Source organism: Nestor notabilis, unplaced genomic scaffold, assembly GCF_000696875.1.
Source record: "Nestor notabilis isolate BGI_N333 unplaced genomic scaffold, ASM69687v1 scaffold10352, whole genome shotgun sequence".
Lineage (NCBI taxonomy): Eukaryota > Metazoa > Chordata > Aves > Psittaciformes > Psittacidae > Nestor > Nestor notabilis.
Genome location: NW_009916988.1, coordinates 51,720 through 70,054, shown reverse-complemented (window position 1 = coordinate 70,054; position 18,335 = coordinate 51,720). Strand labels below are relative to the sequence as shown.

Genomic DNA, 18,335 nt, shown 5'->3' with positions numbered 1-18,335 from the left:
CCTGCTGAATTCTGCCAAAACCTAAACTCACTTTCTCTGACCCATCACGCTTCTAAATTTCAGCTTGTCAAATTAACCTCCTGAACACAAACACAAGATAGCCTGTGCAGTTCTCTCTTCCTCTGTCTTTCTGTAACAAGAGGCAGAAGCTCTTGGGAGTTTTGAATGGATATATTTAAATAAGGTATTGACTCTGAAACATGTTTATGGCAGTTTAGATGCAATCACTATTATTGCAGCTGGATTAAAAGTAATTGGATCGAGTAGGCATAATTATAACCTATATTGACATTGCTGGAATGCTCCTGTCCATAGCAAAGAGATATGCAAAAACACTCAAGAATTTGAAAGTTCTGGGTCAAGGGACTTCGGCTGAGGATTGCACGGGAAAGGGGAGGAGCTCAGGCAAGAAGAGGAATGGTAATGAGTAAATAAGAGATAAAGAAGTTTCAAAATAACTCAGTCAGAATCTGTTTGGTGCCTTTTTGAGGGAAGGTGAAAGGAATAGTGTCACTTAATGACAGGTATATTCAAATTATCCATTTGATTAGGAGTAGTAGTAATTTTGATGCAGATCTGCTGTTGTCTCCAGCTGCCTTCTGGTGCTTTCAATTTCTAGGCATTTTTCTTATGCGTGAGCTGACTTCGCTTTGAGAACTTATCAGAAAGACCAACCCATGCGTACTCCAACTTTACAGGAGACATATAGGTCCTAACCAAAGGCTTGGACCTGAAAACATGAAGCTGGTCTTTGCTTGTTTCATTCTCCTGTACTCAGGGAACTACTTTCTGCATATTCTTTGTACTGGCTCCATTTCTTCTTCACACCAGTGTAACTTGAGCTAAATTTTAGCTACTTGGGTCAAGAGAGACAACTGCTAACAACCTAAATCCTGGTCACGTATGCAAACTAAATTGAATGAAGTGCATTACAAAACCAACACAAGAGATATTAGACTGTAATATATATTACAGCCAGGTTTGGGGGAACCTTCAATCCTGAGTTCACTACAAGTCATAACAAAAGTTCATGTCCATCAGAAAAACATCAAAATACAATTGCACAGAGTGTGCACTGACTATAAAGTATATAGGCAGTAGATAATGCTATAGAGAGATACAAGAAGCTCCTTTTTTTAGAGTGAGATTGCTTCAGATGTAGGAGAAACCAGCCAAAACACTGCTTGAAAGCTGTACTAATGTTTCTGGATCTTAACACAAGGAGAAGGATGTCGTCTGGTAGTTCCTCCCTTGCAGCGCAAAGGAGCAACCAGACAACAAGTAGGGAGAAGTGGTCAAAAGCCAAGATGACAGCAAGACAAATGTAAGCAAAGGGTCCATGGCAGTATGTCAGCAAGGGCAGAGGCCTGGAGGCTGGAGTGCTGTGTGGCAACTGGAGGTGAAGAAATTGCCTCCTTTTGAATCTGCTTTCAGGAAAACAAGGCTTTACAGATATCCTCTGCATGGGCAGATCACAGACGAGACTCTGCACGAGACTGAAGGAGTTTGTTCTTCCAGGAAGTTCTCCCCCAGCAGAAGTCATCCGAAAGAATCTGAAATAATATGGGTTTAAAAGGGAAATGTGAGGAAAAAAAGAAAGGAAATATCATATATATGAATGCAATGTCACAACTTTATTTTCTGTGCTCAGTTGTGGGCTCTAGCTCAGGGCAAACTGCTGTTTCTACCTCTACCTGGTGCTACTGCCACCATAGCATGGTTGGTGTACATTAGTGTGCCGGAGCATGAACTGGAGAAGCTGAGTTCTTTACTTTTCTGCCAGTTTTGCTTCAAACCCTTTCATGACTACTGCTCCATCAAGAAGCTTGCACCATTTCAAATGCAAATGAGAAACAGTTGTTGTTTCCCACCCGCTTTTGCTACGAGTTGTTGATAAATGTTAAGATAGGTGGATACTGCGCTACTTCAAAAAATGGTAATTTCGTCAGGAGGAGGAGGAATGACTCAACAGTGGGTGATTACATACAAGAAACAAACGGGAATTTGAGGCTTAAGAGGCTTGCATTTCATAAAGAATATCTGCCACACAAACCACATTGGAAACTGATTTTAACTCTTGTGAAGTGAAACATATCAGAGAGCTCTTACACATTAAAATAATAAGACATCTCTCCTAATTAATCTCCTCCATAAGTAAAATAAGAGGCAGTGGAATTTTCAGGCAGAAGTATTTTGTATCAATGCTACTTGCTCTGACAAAAAATGATGCATTTTGTACTGATTCTATTATGATACTTCACACAGTCACATACACGTAGCCTGTTTGGCTCAGTCGTCTTGTCCTTCATATCCAGCATTGTTTGGGGATTGTGGGTTTCCAGAGCCCTAAACCTGGCCAAGAAATACAGCCTTTAAATTGATGTAATTAATAATTATAATAATAGTAAAATATACTTGTGGCCAAAATACCTGGCCGAAAAGATACTAACCACATCCAAACAAAGAATTACGTTCCTTGCCCAAGAAGAATTCTTGTTAGATTTTCCTGGGAACACTGAATATCCTCTGGGTTTTGTGGTGGGTTTATTTTTAACTCTTTGAGAATGTAAATGGGTTTTCATTTTGTCTATTTTACTTGCCCTTGTGTAACTAAACCAATGCTCTGGTTTTTCTCTATGTCCAGAAGCATCTTTCTCTTGCATTGCAGCAATCTCAAGGGGGACTCGGACCAGAACAGCCACAAGAATAGGGGAAGACAGGAATGGCAGGGGGTGCAGGATGTCATTCCCATTCACCCTACTGAAGCAAACTACCAAAGCAGGCTGTAAAAATCAAGTCTTTCTCTCCCTCCCATGCTCTGTTGGCTTTAAGGCAGGAGATGGCAAAAGGAGACCTCTTGTTTGCTGAAGGCATGTGGTTGCATGTGTTAGAACAGAAGTGAAGCTCTTCATTTATTTGTGTTGCAGAAGTGTCAATCATGGACCAGGACCCCATTGAGTCAGTCACCATACAAACGTGGGACAAAAGCAGTAATCCCTGAGCTTTGGTTAGCCACTAAATCACCCTCCTTTAAGGGATGGGGATTTGCATATTTATGGTTGGGAAATAACCATGCTTTAGTCTATTGGGGCCTCTCTTGTTATGAGTGCACAGGGGGTTGTGTAGATGGGAAGAAAAGAACCAGTGTTACCGTCAGTGACCATGTACTGCATCCAGCTCTTTCTCCTGACTGAGACAACTGCATTCCAATTTAAGAATTATTATTAAAAGCCCTGGGGTTTTTTTCCACTTTTTCCTAGCATCCTGGGATAATAATTTTTGTGACAAGCCATAGCAGCATCCTGTTTTCCTCACAAATGAAAGTTAAGTAAAGCATGCTCTAATTCTCCCAGTCAGAGGGAGGATCTGTGGCAGCAATTTCTTCCATATAGTAATTTTCTATTTCCAACTTTTAGTTCATGAATAACAGGCTTCAGAATTGTCTACTCTATACTGCCCAGCACTGATTCATGAGCTCTATTCCTACAGCAGAGGATTTGCATACAAAACTAGAGTCAGAGCATTTACGCAAAAGGACAGCAGTTAAAAAAAACCCAAACAACTGAACATAACATACTACTGAAAAACACAGGCTTTGCCACTGCGGACACTTAGAAACCAAGCTCTGCATATCCAAGTTTAACCTGCCACGGTGTTGAAAAATATGCGTGTGTGAGTGAGCTAAGCACTAGTACATGTCCTCATCGCTTGGACTGGCACTCTAACCCTGAGCAGATGAATCATGTTCTCTCTTATGGAACCCAAAGTAATAAGTTTATCCATGGCAAATCTAACTGCTTCAGTCCACTGGTTTGCATTTCCCTAGAAATACATTCAGACATGCAGGGAACGTCATTAATAGAAGTAAAAGTTCCTCCAACTTCAGGTACTCTCTGAGCTCAGTTCAAATATAATTGAGTGTGTAGATCAGCTGAAATTTGATTAAACATCACCAGTGACAGTTAACAGACTCCTTTGGTGTCTGATGCCTTCTATGGATCCCTGGATATCTTTTACACCACCATTTACAGAGCCAGGCCTCAAGCAGGTATAGTTGGCTTACATTTATAGGTAGGTTCTATGACAGTTTATTACTTGTGGTATAAATCACAGGTCTTGAACTAGGACTGCTCTGCGCTAGGCATGATGCATGGGGAACAGGAAGACAGCTCCTGCTCTGGTCCTCACTTCCTGGTTTGCTCTAAGTTTGACCATTTATCGTATGAAATCAGACCTGGAAATACCATGTATTTCCTTCTCCCACCTCACTGCATACCTAAGATACCTCTAGGAACCTCTCAAAACCTGAACCTCCTCTTAAGTGCTAACAGCACGTTCTCACATGCTTTGTCTAGACTTGAAATATGTTTAAGCAGCAAAGTCTGAGTGGTGAACAGTCAGTGTCTTTAGGCCACGACAAATTAACTGGAATGAGGGCTAACCTTCAAGGCCAATTCATTCTGCCTCTCTCCAACAACCTGAGTGTAAGGCAGGAACTGGGTTGACTGATGCTTTCCGCATATGACATGGGATGTCCCAAAAGGCCAACCTGATCATCTGTGGGGGCAAATGTCCTTTCCCAGTGACTCTGTTCTCAGCTGGTATGACATAAGCCCAATAGACTACGCTCTCAACTTCAGATCCCCAAATCAATGCCCACAGACAGGTAGGTTATACAATTAAGAGTCCAATTCAGCCATTTAAGCAAAACACCGATGACATCTCTCCACTGCCTGAAAGGAAAAAGAAGATAAGCATTTTCCTATGCTCTTACTTACAAAACACCTGACAGTAAACAAGACTGCAGCCTTTCCTTACTATGAAAATATTCTGGATGCAAGGCTTCCCTCTAGTGGAAAATCCATGAACCGACCACTTTTCATTAACACCTGCAGTTTAGACATGAAAAACAACAAATGCCAAAAGTCCATATAAAGATGCTGATGAAACAGTAGAGTGGCAAGTGCATTCACATATAAAAACATAATTATGCTTGACTCTTCTGTGCCACACCTAAAGCTTGATCTCTTCCTAGCTGAGGGATACACTGTTTGGGAGGTTGGGAGATGACAGAGCTGCGGTGTGAGAAGCTGCCCCATCCAGTGTAAGTGCTAATTCTGGACTAAACCTTTGTTATTATACGAATACCGGGTATAGGATTTTACACCGGGGCCTAGGCTTTGGGAACAGGCTTACTCCTATGATGAGAAGCCTGTCAGCTTTGAAGTACACCTGCCTGCCTGTTTGTGGGAACAAGAGAAGGAAAGGGAGGGGGGATACTAATGCAAGATGGCAGTAGTACCGCAGGACCCTGCATGAGACTGGATGCTGGGTCAGTGAGTTCTTGTGAGGTTTATGTCATTAACACCATTACTTGGTTTGTGCAAGGGTACGTGAGAAGGATCTATAAACGAAAGTCACAATAAAACAGCTCGAAAGATTTTCAAAGATCCACAAAACAAGACAGGTAAGTGAATTTATTTACTGTAATTCATAGCAATCAAAATTAAATCACAGGATCACAGAATGGTTTGGGTTGGAAGGGACCTTTAAGTCCATCTAGTTCCAACCCCCTGCCACAGGCAGGGACATCTTCCACTAGATGAGGTTGCCAAAAGCCCCGTCCAGCCTGGCCTCTCTGGCTAGGACAGAGTTATAGATCTCTAGCATAAACTTCTTCCACCTCTCTCTGAGGCCAGTGAAAAAGGTGGTGCTGAAAACAGGAAATATCCCAGTCTTAGCCTGGAATATTTTGGGCTAGCCTCATCTGAGAGAAGATAGCCAGTCTCAGATTTGAGACCTCAGATCAGGTGCAGGGTGCGACTGTGCTGGGGCAAAGATGTGAGGCTCTTCAACCTGAGTCTCACCCCCACAAGCTGACTCCATTTGGATTGTCTACAAATTCCTAATGCAGCTAAGCATCTGATGCCAATGGACTGATAAAAAAAGAGAAGCTACCACCTGGGATGTCACGTTTGCTAGAGGAGGAAAGAAGTTAATGGATAGGAGAGCAGAACAAGAATGATCGTAACTGACTGTCAAAGTGCATTACATTACTTGAGATGAGAAATTGCAGAGGGAAAAAAAAGGCAAGAAAGTGATGAAGGAAACAAAAATGAAAAGACAGTATGAAAGAAAGAGTAGAGCTAGACCAGCTGATACATTTTAAAGCTTGGACACTGAAATGTGACATGTGAACACTTAACATTTATGTATCATAGCACATTTCTCCAGGATGATTTAACAGCCTAAGTCTGATGCCTTTTCTACTTCAAGTTACTGAAAAAACACCAAATCTTTTCAGAATAGCTTTAAAAAACCCCAACAAAACAAGAAACCCACACACCTTTCCCTGATGTCTGTTATTCTCCATCATTTTTGTTATTCTTCCCATACTACCCTACTCTCTCTTTGCAATGGTCTACGGGATTGCCAAGCATCTATCATGCTAAGCAGTTCACAGCTGCAATGACAGTCCCTGAAGAAAACTCAGCTGTTGCCTCCAGCAGTTCCAAGAGAGAACCAAATCACACACTGGGTGACAGAAGACTCAGGTTTTGTATTTTCAGAATTCTCAAAAGAGTTCCCACAATCCTTAGTCGACAAATTAGCACTATTTATCTACTTCCTGAACAAACTGCTGAAAAGATACCCCAGGTATTTTTGCTCAAGCCCAATCTAAAGTGTCAGACTTTAAACAGACCTCAGAGGGCTGTTTCAGTCTCACCTACAGGGCTGTGACATTTTTTTGAAGGCCTGAACTAAATCTGTAGCACTGTGCAATCACTATAAAAGACAGAAGACCACAGTTCCACTTCATGTCTTCACCTTACACGGGCTAATAAGAATGCTTCCCGGGCGCTGCTGAGCCAAAACGATCCCATTATGGACAACTCCCTCTACCTGCTTGAAACACCTTTGAGGAAGTCATTCCACAGCAAATGGCACATTGTGAATACACAAGACAAAACCATCTTGCCATACTTCTCAGGGTGCTATGTTATACATATATACAGAGATACATCTCTCAATGTGCTAAATGATTTTTTTTTTGCCTTAACTACTTACAGTTCATGTTATACCAGCAAATGTTGCAACTGAATGGAAAAAACCCCTATGTGATGGGCTGTAACTATGCAAAGATTCCAAACCAAAGGCAAGTGTGTACAAAATAATTTATTACAGCATAACATATGTTGGCAATATTTTACAGTGAATTTTCCATTCAACAACTTTTAATCTAAACAGATGACACACAAAGGAGAATTTTAATTAGAACAGTTTATTTGTCTTAATAAAATCCCCTCTTCATGAACTTTTATTTGCCTTTGAAGGGCTAGTTAATATTACTGAAACTATTTACATTGCAGTGAAATAAAAACAAACCAAGATTGAATGATTCCATTACAGTTTCCAGAAAACCGATTTTCTGTACAAGCCACAGTATAGTTATGTTTGATAGCAGTTTTTATAGAATGTAAAGCTGTCATACATAGCCGTTTTGTCCAGCAATACTACGCTTTAAATAGGTATATTAAGAGTCAGACTTCCATTTTGATGTGTTGTATATTTACTAGTTAATGCACCAGAATACAAAGTAAGAAAAAGGTTCATTATGATTTGTAGTCAGCCTCTTTGTGCTCCCTTAAACAGTTTTTAAATGTAAAACATACTCCTCACGTACTACTTGCTTCACAGCACCTAAAACAATAGTATTTAGGCATAAGAAGTACTGGAGTATTGGCCGTAAATGGACAACTAAGACTTTCAATGGAGGTAATACAGTAAACTTACCAGTGAATTTTTATGACGTAGGGAAGAACTGTATTCCCCATTACTGTACCTTCTGCGTTTGCCCAACATTGGAACAGCTTTTTCAACTTAAGTGTCAATAGGTGAACAGATGGGGAGAAACCAGAAGGAAGAGGAGGAAGGGGAAGATCGAACAAAGGACAAACAACAGTATCAAATTATGTTTTCTCAGGGAATTGCTTAAGGATATTCAAAAATATTAAACTGACCATAAACTTAAGAAAACAATACTTATGGAACACAAGGTAGACAGAATAATTTTCAAAAAGTCTTAGTTTGGGTTTTTTGTTGTTTGGGTTGGGTTTGTTTTGGTTTTTTTTACACAATCTTCATATCCATCAACACTGGTTCCATATAAGACACACACCTGACAAAACCATGCAAACCCTCAATGCTCTCGTTGTCACCGTGCTTCAAAAGAAACCAAACTGACCAAAGATTAAAAAGGAAAAAAAAAGGTGTGTGTGTGGGGGAAACCACAACAGAAAAACCCCTAAAGAACAGTAAAAGACAAAGAGGGCAATTCAAGCAGCACTTCAGTCTCAATCTGCTAAAAACGCTCAAATGATAATTTATTAACAAGATATGATCACATTTGTCTGTATATGTAACAACACTTATATGAAAGCAGTCTTTAACATCCATATTTTTGTGAGGGAAGGCTGATGGATTATTAAAAGACTTAAAACTGTACAAGTATAAACATGAAAAATGCTGATTAAGGATAATGTTTACATAAATATTGGCAGTTTTTGTTGGGAGAAAAAAAATAACTAATAGCATACTCGATTTCATTTAACTATCCAAATATTTTGTTTTATACCTGTTAAAGTTTTTAAAATACAACCTGGAAAAGTAACCCTGATCTGTATCCAGCCAGCATGTAATGAGAGTCAGAGTTCTGTATACATGTGTGCATGTAGGTATACACACACACTGGCTTGCACACAATACTTCAAATTTCATTAGACAGCAAGTCATGGTTAATGGCTGTATGATTCACAGATGCAATGCTGCTATCGTCTTCATTTGTGGCAGGCATAAAGGCAGATGTATAAGGAAACAGTTTATGACATGCTGCTTGATATTCTTCACATTGAGTGTGGCAGCTTCCAAAACTGCCATCAAGCAGTGCCTCAAAAACCTTTGTTAATGTCTGAAGAAACAAAAGTAGTAGTTAATAAATGTGATTTACAATGTCTTATAACTAAAAAGATGTACTATTAAACAATACTAATCTGAGCAAGCAGGTTCTCTGTTGGTATTCAGATATTTTATAGTTACACTTAGGGGAAAAAATCTGAAATCTTGTTCTTTCAAATATTAGTAATTTATCATGATATATGAAGCATGTACATTATCCTGCAGTTAAGCATACATTATTTGAGATCCCACAGATTTTTTGGCTTTAAATACTCTATCTTTTACCTTCACATTTTTGTCTCTCATGTTTTTATCCAACCTAGTAGCAACAGCAATTGCTTTTTCTTGTCTTGATTTGTCCAGGAAATACATCATCTTTGCACCTGATCACAAGAAAGAACACAGCAGTTAGGTAACAGCAGTCCTAAAAGAATACTGCATATACAGACACACAGAATTGAATGTGAATTAGGACTTCTTACAAGTTTTAATAAACCTTCTTTTCCTCCCTTATTTATAATTTAAAGATAACAAAGCTAAATACTTTGAAAATTATTAGAAGCATAAGTATTGACTAACACAGATCTGCTTCTGCAGAAGTGAAATGCCTCACTTTACTGAAGACCTGTCAGTCAAGAAATACACACGAAGAGTACACATTAATGCCAGCCCTTCAAATCAGCAGACTAAATAAAATCCATCCTACAAACGCAGGAGTGAGTAAAAGACATATTTTCAGAGATACCTCCAGTACTGTTCAAAAGAATTCAGAGTAAAGAGAACAATGGAGTTACTAAACAATTGTGGAACACAGACCAGAAGAAATTCAGACCATTATATGCCCATATGGCAGCTAGTAAGGCCAAGCTGGGCTACTAACCTGAAGCTGAGTGAAACAGCTTAGGTACAAGGAAAGTGTAATGCAAGTTTGGAGCTTTGCCTGGATTAGACCACAAAGAGTTTATCAAAACTGGTCTGGGCATCTCTGCAAAATACTGTGTTGCTCCTTTTATCATAGCTGCCTTAATTTAAAATGTCATCTTAAAGACCACGTAGGCATTTCATATACTTTTCTTTTCCCAAATACAAAGTCTAGACACACCTCACTACATAATCTACTACAAAGAACAAAAGGCTTAAGAAATCATTTTACTGAAAAAGTGAAAAATCCTCATTCTGAGTATATGGTCTCTTCCCGCTCAACTAATTTCCTCAATTATTAAATACGTTTTCCTAAGTAAAGTTTCCTAGTTCTTACTGCTCTTTGTGTCCAGAAGGTTTCAGAAAACTGCTAGACTGAATACGTGTGGGTTTGAGTCGTCACTATCTAGGTTAAGTTTGACACATTTCATTTAAAGCCTGGAAGGCTATGGTATGGAAATTCAAAAGCAATTAGAATTCTGCTTATAATTTTTTTACTAGTAAACATTTTAAACTAAGAGAACGCTCATTTGTACCCTACTAGCAGCTACTTGTAGCTCTATTGCACAAATAGTGTAAGAGTGTCATGTTTCAACATCTTCATTGTTGACAATGAAGCAGAAAAACAGAAGTAGTGTAACAAGTTTGTCATGTAATTTTTATTGATGCTGTTGCTACTTGACAAACCTATGAGTGGGAACAGAGACATTCCAGCTGGTAACAGGGAAAAGCACTGCTTCTAATGTACCAGATTTTCTGTTTTGTAGTTCCTAATCATTTCAAAACTAGAAGCTGCAACAGGAAGGATGATGTTGCTTCCATATTTGAGTACCTGTGGTGGTTTGATCACACTTTCTGGAGGTAAGAAACAGGCTCCTTACGCATTTAATAAAAAAAGTGAGTGAGTTGGGGTATTTTAACATAGTAAAAGCAAGCAAAAACCTGCAACGTAAAGATGTGAATTTCTGTCTCACTGGAATTTACGTATGAGTTATGGAATGCAGATTAAGATTCTGGATTTAAGTGATTTAAATAATCTCCTTTTCAAGAGCATTAAAAAGTTAAACAAACCTGACAGTTGGTGCTGAATGGAGGTAGCATTGTGTTTGAGAAATTCTTCATTAAAACTTTCCAAGTTTTTATTAACAAAGATTTTCTGCATTTCTTGAGTTAGGACCTTGCTCACAATTTCTGGGAGGTTACTATGGTCAGATACTACGGTCAGATGAAGGGAGAAGCAAGGAGGGACAGAAACAAAAAAAGCCGTTTAAGCAACTGTAGAAAACAGTATGAAACCATAAAAATCACCACCAAAATTCCCATTTCTAAAATTTGGGCACATAACCACAAATCTCAGTTCAAATAAATTCAAAACAGGTCAACACAAGCATTACTGATGCATTTATAGATAAAACATTCATAAAGGGCAGCAGAAAGTCTATGTGACAGGGCATAAGTTCACAATGCATACTTTGCTTCTGTCAGAATCTCTCTCCCATATCTGTCACTTATTTCCTTAAAACTTAAGAATTTCAGTAATCTTTGGAACATCTATTCTGTCAAATCTAGCCAAAATGAGTTATTTAGTCTACCTGACTCATCAACAGAGGAAGGAGTATGATGTAATACCAACAAAGTACCCTGTGTAACACAGCCTGTGCTTTCTGAATTATTAGCATGAAAACCAAACCACTTATTTCTCATGATCAGTTTGTGTTTCAAGAGCTTTTATACATTACAAAACTATGTGATTATGTCCTTGTACAGTAAAACCTCTTGTATCTTTATACACGCACACTTCCTACATACATACCAGCTTTAGAGAATTTAATCAAGCACTCATGTAGCCATGGGTTATTACTGTCGATAGCAAAAGCTCTTTTGACAGACTGTAACATTAACAGAAACTTCCCTGTAGAAAGGAGAAAAACCAAAACCATACCAACATTAATAATACAGAACTTTTTTTATCAGCTACTGTTTTACTTTAGTAAATCTAGTACAAACATTAGAAACATCAATGCCTACACAGAATTAGAAAGGACATTCATTTTTCCCCTCCAAATTGCCTAATAAAATAGGTGCTCAAACTCTGCTGCTCAAACTCTGGCAACACTTCATAATGCCACTACCTGTTTGGCTTTGTTTTCCCCCAGATAATTAAAGATCACACTGCAAATATCTTTCTACAGCATTTATTAGTATATAGTACAACTTACTTTGTCTTAGGCTTTTTAGTTTGTCTTATGGGTAGCTAAACAAAAATTCTATTTCTTCCTTATTATTACTGGGTATGGTGACAACCACAGTTTCAGTCAAGTAAGTATCTACTCCAGATCATTTTAGGGTACACTCAGGTAACACAGGCTGCAGTGAAGGGTTACAATTTTGTAGAGCAAACATAAAATTACGCAGTACTTTACCTTTTCTGAAGTATATTTCGAATGCTAATAAATGTGTTTCTATCTCATCTCCAATAAGATTCTTAAGTGGTATAAGGAACTTAATGGCTTCTTCTAATGGATTTTCTACCTGTTTTAATAAAAACACAGTGAAATTTAAAGCTTAAAATAGACAACAAATAAAAACTACCAAAGATAGCTTCTGCTATTCAGAGCATTTAAATACTCAAAGGCCAGAAGTGGACTGTAGAGACCTTGCTGAATTAAACTGAATCACAACATTTGACTAGCAAGATTTAGAAGTATTTACTCATGACTTCATGCTGACAAAGACAACATCATTGCTAACTCTGGCATGGCTTATGTAATGCACTCATTGTTACAGTTTAGCATTAGGAAACAATTAAATACAACCACCTTAGACAACAAGCTTAAACTTCTGAAGTTAGTGTGACAAAGGAGATAGTTCTCTGTGCTTAGAGATATACTGGCTCATGTCTTTCAAATTTGGTGAACTGCAATCATATTTCTGTTAATATTTCCTCTATTGACTGTATGAAACCCACAATTCTTGAGGCAAGAACCACCTTTTGGTTCAGTATCTATTTTAATGAAGGATGGCCTAATGTTAAAAAAAAAAAGAAAAAAGAAAAAAACAAAATTTAAAGTAACAATATTTTAATATAGAACTTTGTTTATTAGAGGAAAAATGTTACTTTTCTTCAGTGTAGAGATAAGTCTACAAAAAGGTACCTTTGTGTGCAAAAAAAAATTTTGTAAAAACCACTGGATTCTTTTAAGAGAACCTGATATAGATCCCATATTATAGGCTTTTTATGATAACCACACGAATTTAACATGAAAGACCATGCTAACCCTTTCCAGTTTTTCAGGAACTAGCTCTTCCCTGGGCCCACTAGTTTCCTCCTCCTCTTCATCTCGCTTTTTCTTTTGATTCTTTTGTTGTCGCTCTCTTTCTGCATGCTTTCGTTCCTCTTCCAGTTTTGCTTTTTTCTGTGCTCTTCTTTGCTTACTAAGCATTTTCTTCAATTCTTTGGCTGAGAGATTTTCTATAGATTAAGGTGACAAACACGAAGTATTTAATTAAAAATCTTTTGTGCAAATGACATGGGATAGTTAAATGGATGCAAGCAAAAACTGGTATTATTTGGGGTAAGGAGAGGTAAAATACTGTGACACGTATTAGTAGGACCATTATATGAATACTTAGGCTGCTTGCTGCGTTCAGATTTTGACTGGAATAACATTTAGCTAAACCAAGAAGGTTTAACAGTTGCATGAAAAGCAAAACACACAAAACATGGTTTTCTACAGGTTCACAGAAGTGAGGAGCCTTCAGTCTCTCCATTCACCCCTCTTCTTCTTTGCTGTCCCACTGACCTAACTAGTTTATCCAGTATTATACTGTAATTTCCACTCCACTTACTGTGGAGTCTGAGAACAGGAGTCGCACTAATAATGTGGCAATGAACAGAATAGGCTGTTGAGGGGCTAACACATCTTTTTTGTGGCTACGGCACCATTATCTCTCCTGGACTAGCCACCACTCTGAGACAAGGAAGCAAGCATTCTTTTTACCCCATTCATACAGTGCTATTTTCCCCTTTGGATGAGCCTACTGAATCCCAATGCACAGCAGGCAAATGAACTAACATGACGTGACTTCTTAATCTTCCCCATCTTAGTTTCTATGACATACTGCTATCAAGCTCCTCTGTCACACACCAACCATACATCACATACAGAAACAAATTAAAAATGGAGAGAAAAAAAATATGCAAGTTGAACTGTGCTGTAAAATATGCCTCTTTATACTTACTTCATTATACATAGTGAGATGTAAATTTACTATTCACCTCTGAATGAAAGGTAAGATTGTGCTGGCAATATTAAGTGTAATTTTTTGTTTAATTACCTACCCCCCCCATCAAATAGTCTTCCCTTTTCAAAGAGCTGGATATTAATTTCACCCCTTTAGTCAACAGCCACCACAGTGCTGATAGTAGCTGTGATTATACAAAAAAAACAGCAACTATTTATCTTAAAGGTGGCGGGGGGGGAAAGTAGCCTGGTAACTCACTGAATCCTCAGATTTCCAAGCCACACCTCACTGGTTGCCTAAGAAAGTCTGCTTTCCATTTAACACTTGTTTTGTTTCCTAAATGTATTGATTTTGCTAATACACACTTACCTATGCATACTTTGGTCCTGAAGTTAAGGGAAGTATTATAAAATGTAATAAGTTACAGATACTAAATCAAAATTATATTATTACAATTCAGACTGCTTTCCCACAAAATCCACCCGTTGCTTCATAATTCATCTGTTAATGACATTTATCTTTTGTTTAAATTAATAAATGGCTGAGCTAAATTTGATTTTTCCTCTTAATATTCTGAAATGCCACTCCTCCCCAGGTACTCCAACTATCACACACTAGTTTTGTAATATGACAAGAGGAGAATGGAGGAAGAAAGCAGTAACATGTTATCTATGATCTCCCTTTAGTTATTAAATCGTGACAGAAAACAGGAAAAACTTGTATATGTTACAATCCATTTATTCTACAGCACACAAATCAGCTTAACAAGCTTTTGTATGTGTCATGCACATACAAACATGCTCTGTTATGGTGTAGATACCTGAATTCACTTCTTGTTCTTTGCTTTCATTGGTAAGAGGATTATCATGGAGCTTCAAGTAGATTTCAATTGCTGATCGAGCAGCCTTGAAGTAGAAGGCATGTTTCCTGAGCACATCTTCTAATCTCAGAAGGTCTACGTAGGCACGAAGAGTCATCTTTCTCATACAGTATGTGTGGAAGTCAAATTGATCATCCGTTATCTCAAAAAAATGCTTAAAGAAAAAAAAAAACAAACAAAACCACAAAGCTCTCAAGTACTTCCTTCACCTAGTCTGATTTTTAATTAGATGGAGATGAATACATCAGTTACAGCTGATATTATTTACAGGGAATATTTAACAGGCATAGCAACATCCTTATAATACTAACTATCCAAGAGAACCTCTCAGCAGGGAACAAACCCACCCAGAAAAATCTCATTTTGTTAACAAAACCTATAATGTGATTGTTCAAAGACTTCTGAGAACAATGCTGGTAACACACCAACATTTTTAGTTGTTGCTAAGTAATGCTTACCCTTAATCGAGGACTTTCTCTGTCTCATGCTCTGCCAGGGAGGAGGGGAAGCCGGGAGGAAGCAGAGACAGGACACCTGACCCAAACTGGCCAAAGGGCTATTCCATACCACAGCACGTCATGCCCAGTATATAAACTGGGGGGAGTTGGCCGGGAGCCACTGATCACTGCTCGGGTCAGGCTGGGTATTGGTCCATGGGTGGTGAGAAATTGTACTGTGCATCACTTGGGTTTGTTTTATTTCTCTCTATATATATGTATTTTGAATTATTATTATCATTACTCAATTATTAAACTGTTCTTATCTCAACCCACAGGTTTTAGCTTTTTTCCTCCCCATCCCACCAGTGGGAAGTGGGGGCTGGTGGGGTGGTGAGCAAGCAGCTGTGTGGTGCTTAGCTGCTGACTGGGCTTAAACCACAGCAACATGGTATTTTATATTGAATCCTTCTCACTTCAAGTAATTGTTTTTCCACATAATAGCTAGAGATGGCATCTACTGCAATACATCATCAAGTATTAACCTGTTTTTAAATACAAAGAAAATCATGGTGATTACATCAACAAATACCGTCATTAGTGTATGAGAAATATGAGAAAGAAACTAATAGTGTTTGCACTGACTTACCCTTTCTACTTCGTGGCATTTTTTCAAGGCATCACCATACTTCCCTAGCCTTTGATAAGCTGCAGCACATTCAGTCTGGAACCACATGCACTGCATCTCGTTTAGGTTTTCCATAGCAGAAGTTCCTTCCTGAAATAAGGGTCATTAGCACTTTTTTTGGCTTATAATTTACCAGCAGCTTCTTTCACCTACAGCTAATTGCAGGTCATCAGGAAACAAACAATCCTTCAGCTGCTTGAAATACAACAGAAAATGGATAAAACCACTCAGAAACTGAGAATAATTCTTGTGAATATACCCACCAAGATAAAGGTATAAATTTAAAGGATTAAAAAAATAAAAAGTAGTAGTATCTGAAAAAGATTAGTGCCTCAACAGATTTTTAACTCATGCTTTTATACACAATCTTAGTCTTACAGTTTGGGGGCAGAAAACAACACTATTTTTAAAAAATCTCAGAAGTTTAGCAAATAATTTATGTTGGGTTTTTGCCCCCCCCAAGGTAAGTGGCATCTACTAGTCTACAAATCCACCAATGTACTTACTGCTTTATCATGTAGCATGAATAACTAAGTTTTAGGAGTTCTTAGTCTAAATAAACGAAGTTAGATTTATACATCATACATTTGCAAGAAAAAAATTCCATTCTTTATAGTTTCAATGATCTAGATTAAGACTAAACAAACTGGAAGCATGTTTCAAATATCATGAATGCTAGCCACCAAGTTTTCACATCATCTTTGTACTAGAAAGAAAACCCTGTTCAACTCACAACATTTAATTACTTACATCAGATTTATCCTATCTTCCCACAGATAGCTATGCTAGAGTTCTGCATCTCCTGCTCTAACATTTCCACAGCATACACAGTGAGTTCTAGTGACTGAGTTTTCAATCATTCCTAGAAATACCTATAAAGATTGGATTCAATTTCAAGTATTTTCACACCTAAAATTAAGAAAAATTACAGAGCCTAATTCATTTACGTGCTCCAGGAAATCCCACCAAGTAGCTTCTTCATATTTAGTTACATAAATGATACAGAAACCTAGTCTTTATGGAGCTAAATTTTGTTAAATGTCAAAACCACAGAATTTAAAGTGCTTACCCTGTCTTTAAGGATAGGATTTGCTTTAATGAAGTTTTTGCCTGTAGAATAGCTTAAAAGAATGAAATGTTTACGTCCAATTAATTTATGTTAATGCTAAATAATAATGAATATAAGTGCACATTTCTGTGTAGTTAGCACAGATGGTACTACTGGGAAACAACAGGTTTTGCAAACAAGGTATTTATCAGATACATTTCCAGACACCACTTACAAGCACAGCAATAAAAAATACTTCTGAACAAGCATTTTTTCCCAGTATTTACTGGGTCTGGAGTACTGCATCAAGCTCTGAGGTCCCCAGCACAAAAGGGACATGAGCCTGTTAGAGCAGGTCCAGATGAGGGCCATGAAAAATCAGAGGGTTGGAGCACCTCTCCCGTGACGACATGCTGAGAGTTGGGGTTGTTCAACCTGGAGACGAGAAGCTCCAGGGGGACCTTACTGTGGCCTTTCAATACATAAAGGGGGCTTATAAGAAAGACTGAGACTTCACCAGGGCCTCTAGTGACAGGACAATGTGTAACAGTTTTAAACTGAAAGAGGGTAGGTTTAGATTGTATGTAAGGAAGAAATTCTTTACTCTGTCTTTACTCTGAGGATGATGAGACACTGGCACAGGTTGCCCAGAGAAGCTGTGGATGCCCCAACCCTGAAAATGTTCGAAGTCAGGTTGAATGGGGCTTTGAGCAGCCTGATTTTTGAACGACATCGCTGCCCACCGCAGGGGCGTTGACACAGATGGTCTTTAAAAGGTGTCTTTCAATCCAAACGATTCTATGCTTCTCTATAGTTGTTTACCAGTAAGAGCATTATCTTAAAAATAGACACTAATAAAATATAGCTTGGGGTGGGTTTTTTTGGTCAAAAGTTACATGAGTAAAAAATAAACGGCCAGATGCAAATAAAACCTCTCTTTGCTAAAGCAATATATTTACCCTCGTGAATTTAGAGCTCATCTCCTCTGCATCCTTCACCATATTTGCTCGCAGCATGTATTTAGCACACTTAGAATTGATAAATCTGTCTGCAGTATCCAAAGACTGGGCTTCATCCATCCATTTGGCAGCTTCCTTGAGGTTTCCTACATGCTGTTACGGAGAAATTAAGTAGTTAACTTTCCGTATAAGCCTGCTATTG

General features: G+C 38.2%; 1 protein-coding gene across 1 annotated transcript in view; it reads right to left on the bottom strand.

Moving 5' to 3' along the window:
- Window positions 1–8,356: 8,356 nt before the first annotated feature.
- Window positions 8,357–18,335, bottom strand: part of NAA16 (N(alpha)-acetyltransferase 16, NatA auxiliary subunit) — a 56,691-nt gene continuing 46,712 nt past the window's right edge. Inside the window, exons 12-20 of the mRNA XM_010024856.1 lie at window positions 18,134–18,286; window positions 16,088–16,216; window positions 14,942–15,155; window positions 13,155–13,348; window positions 12,300–12,408; window positions 11,690–11,788; window positions 10,948–11,091; window positions 9,241–9,338; window positions 8,357–8,968 (exon numbers count right to left, since the gene is read on the bottom strand). Coding sequence (XP_010023158.1) covers window positions 8,768–8,968; window positions 9,241–9,338; window positions 10,948–11,091; window positions 11,690–11,788; window positions 12,300–12,408; window positions 13,155–13,348; window positions 14,942–15,155; window positions 16,088–16,216; window positions 18,134–18,286 — 1,341 coding nt within the window. The 3' untranslated portion in view covers window positions 8,357–8,767. The remainder of the gene's footprint in view (window positions 8,969–9,240; window positions 9,339–10,947; window positions 11,092–11,689; window positions 11,789–12,299; window positions 12,409–13,154; window positions 13,349–14,941; window positions 15,156–16,087; window positions 16,217–18,133; window positions 18,287–18,335) is intronic.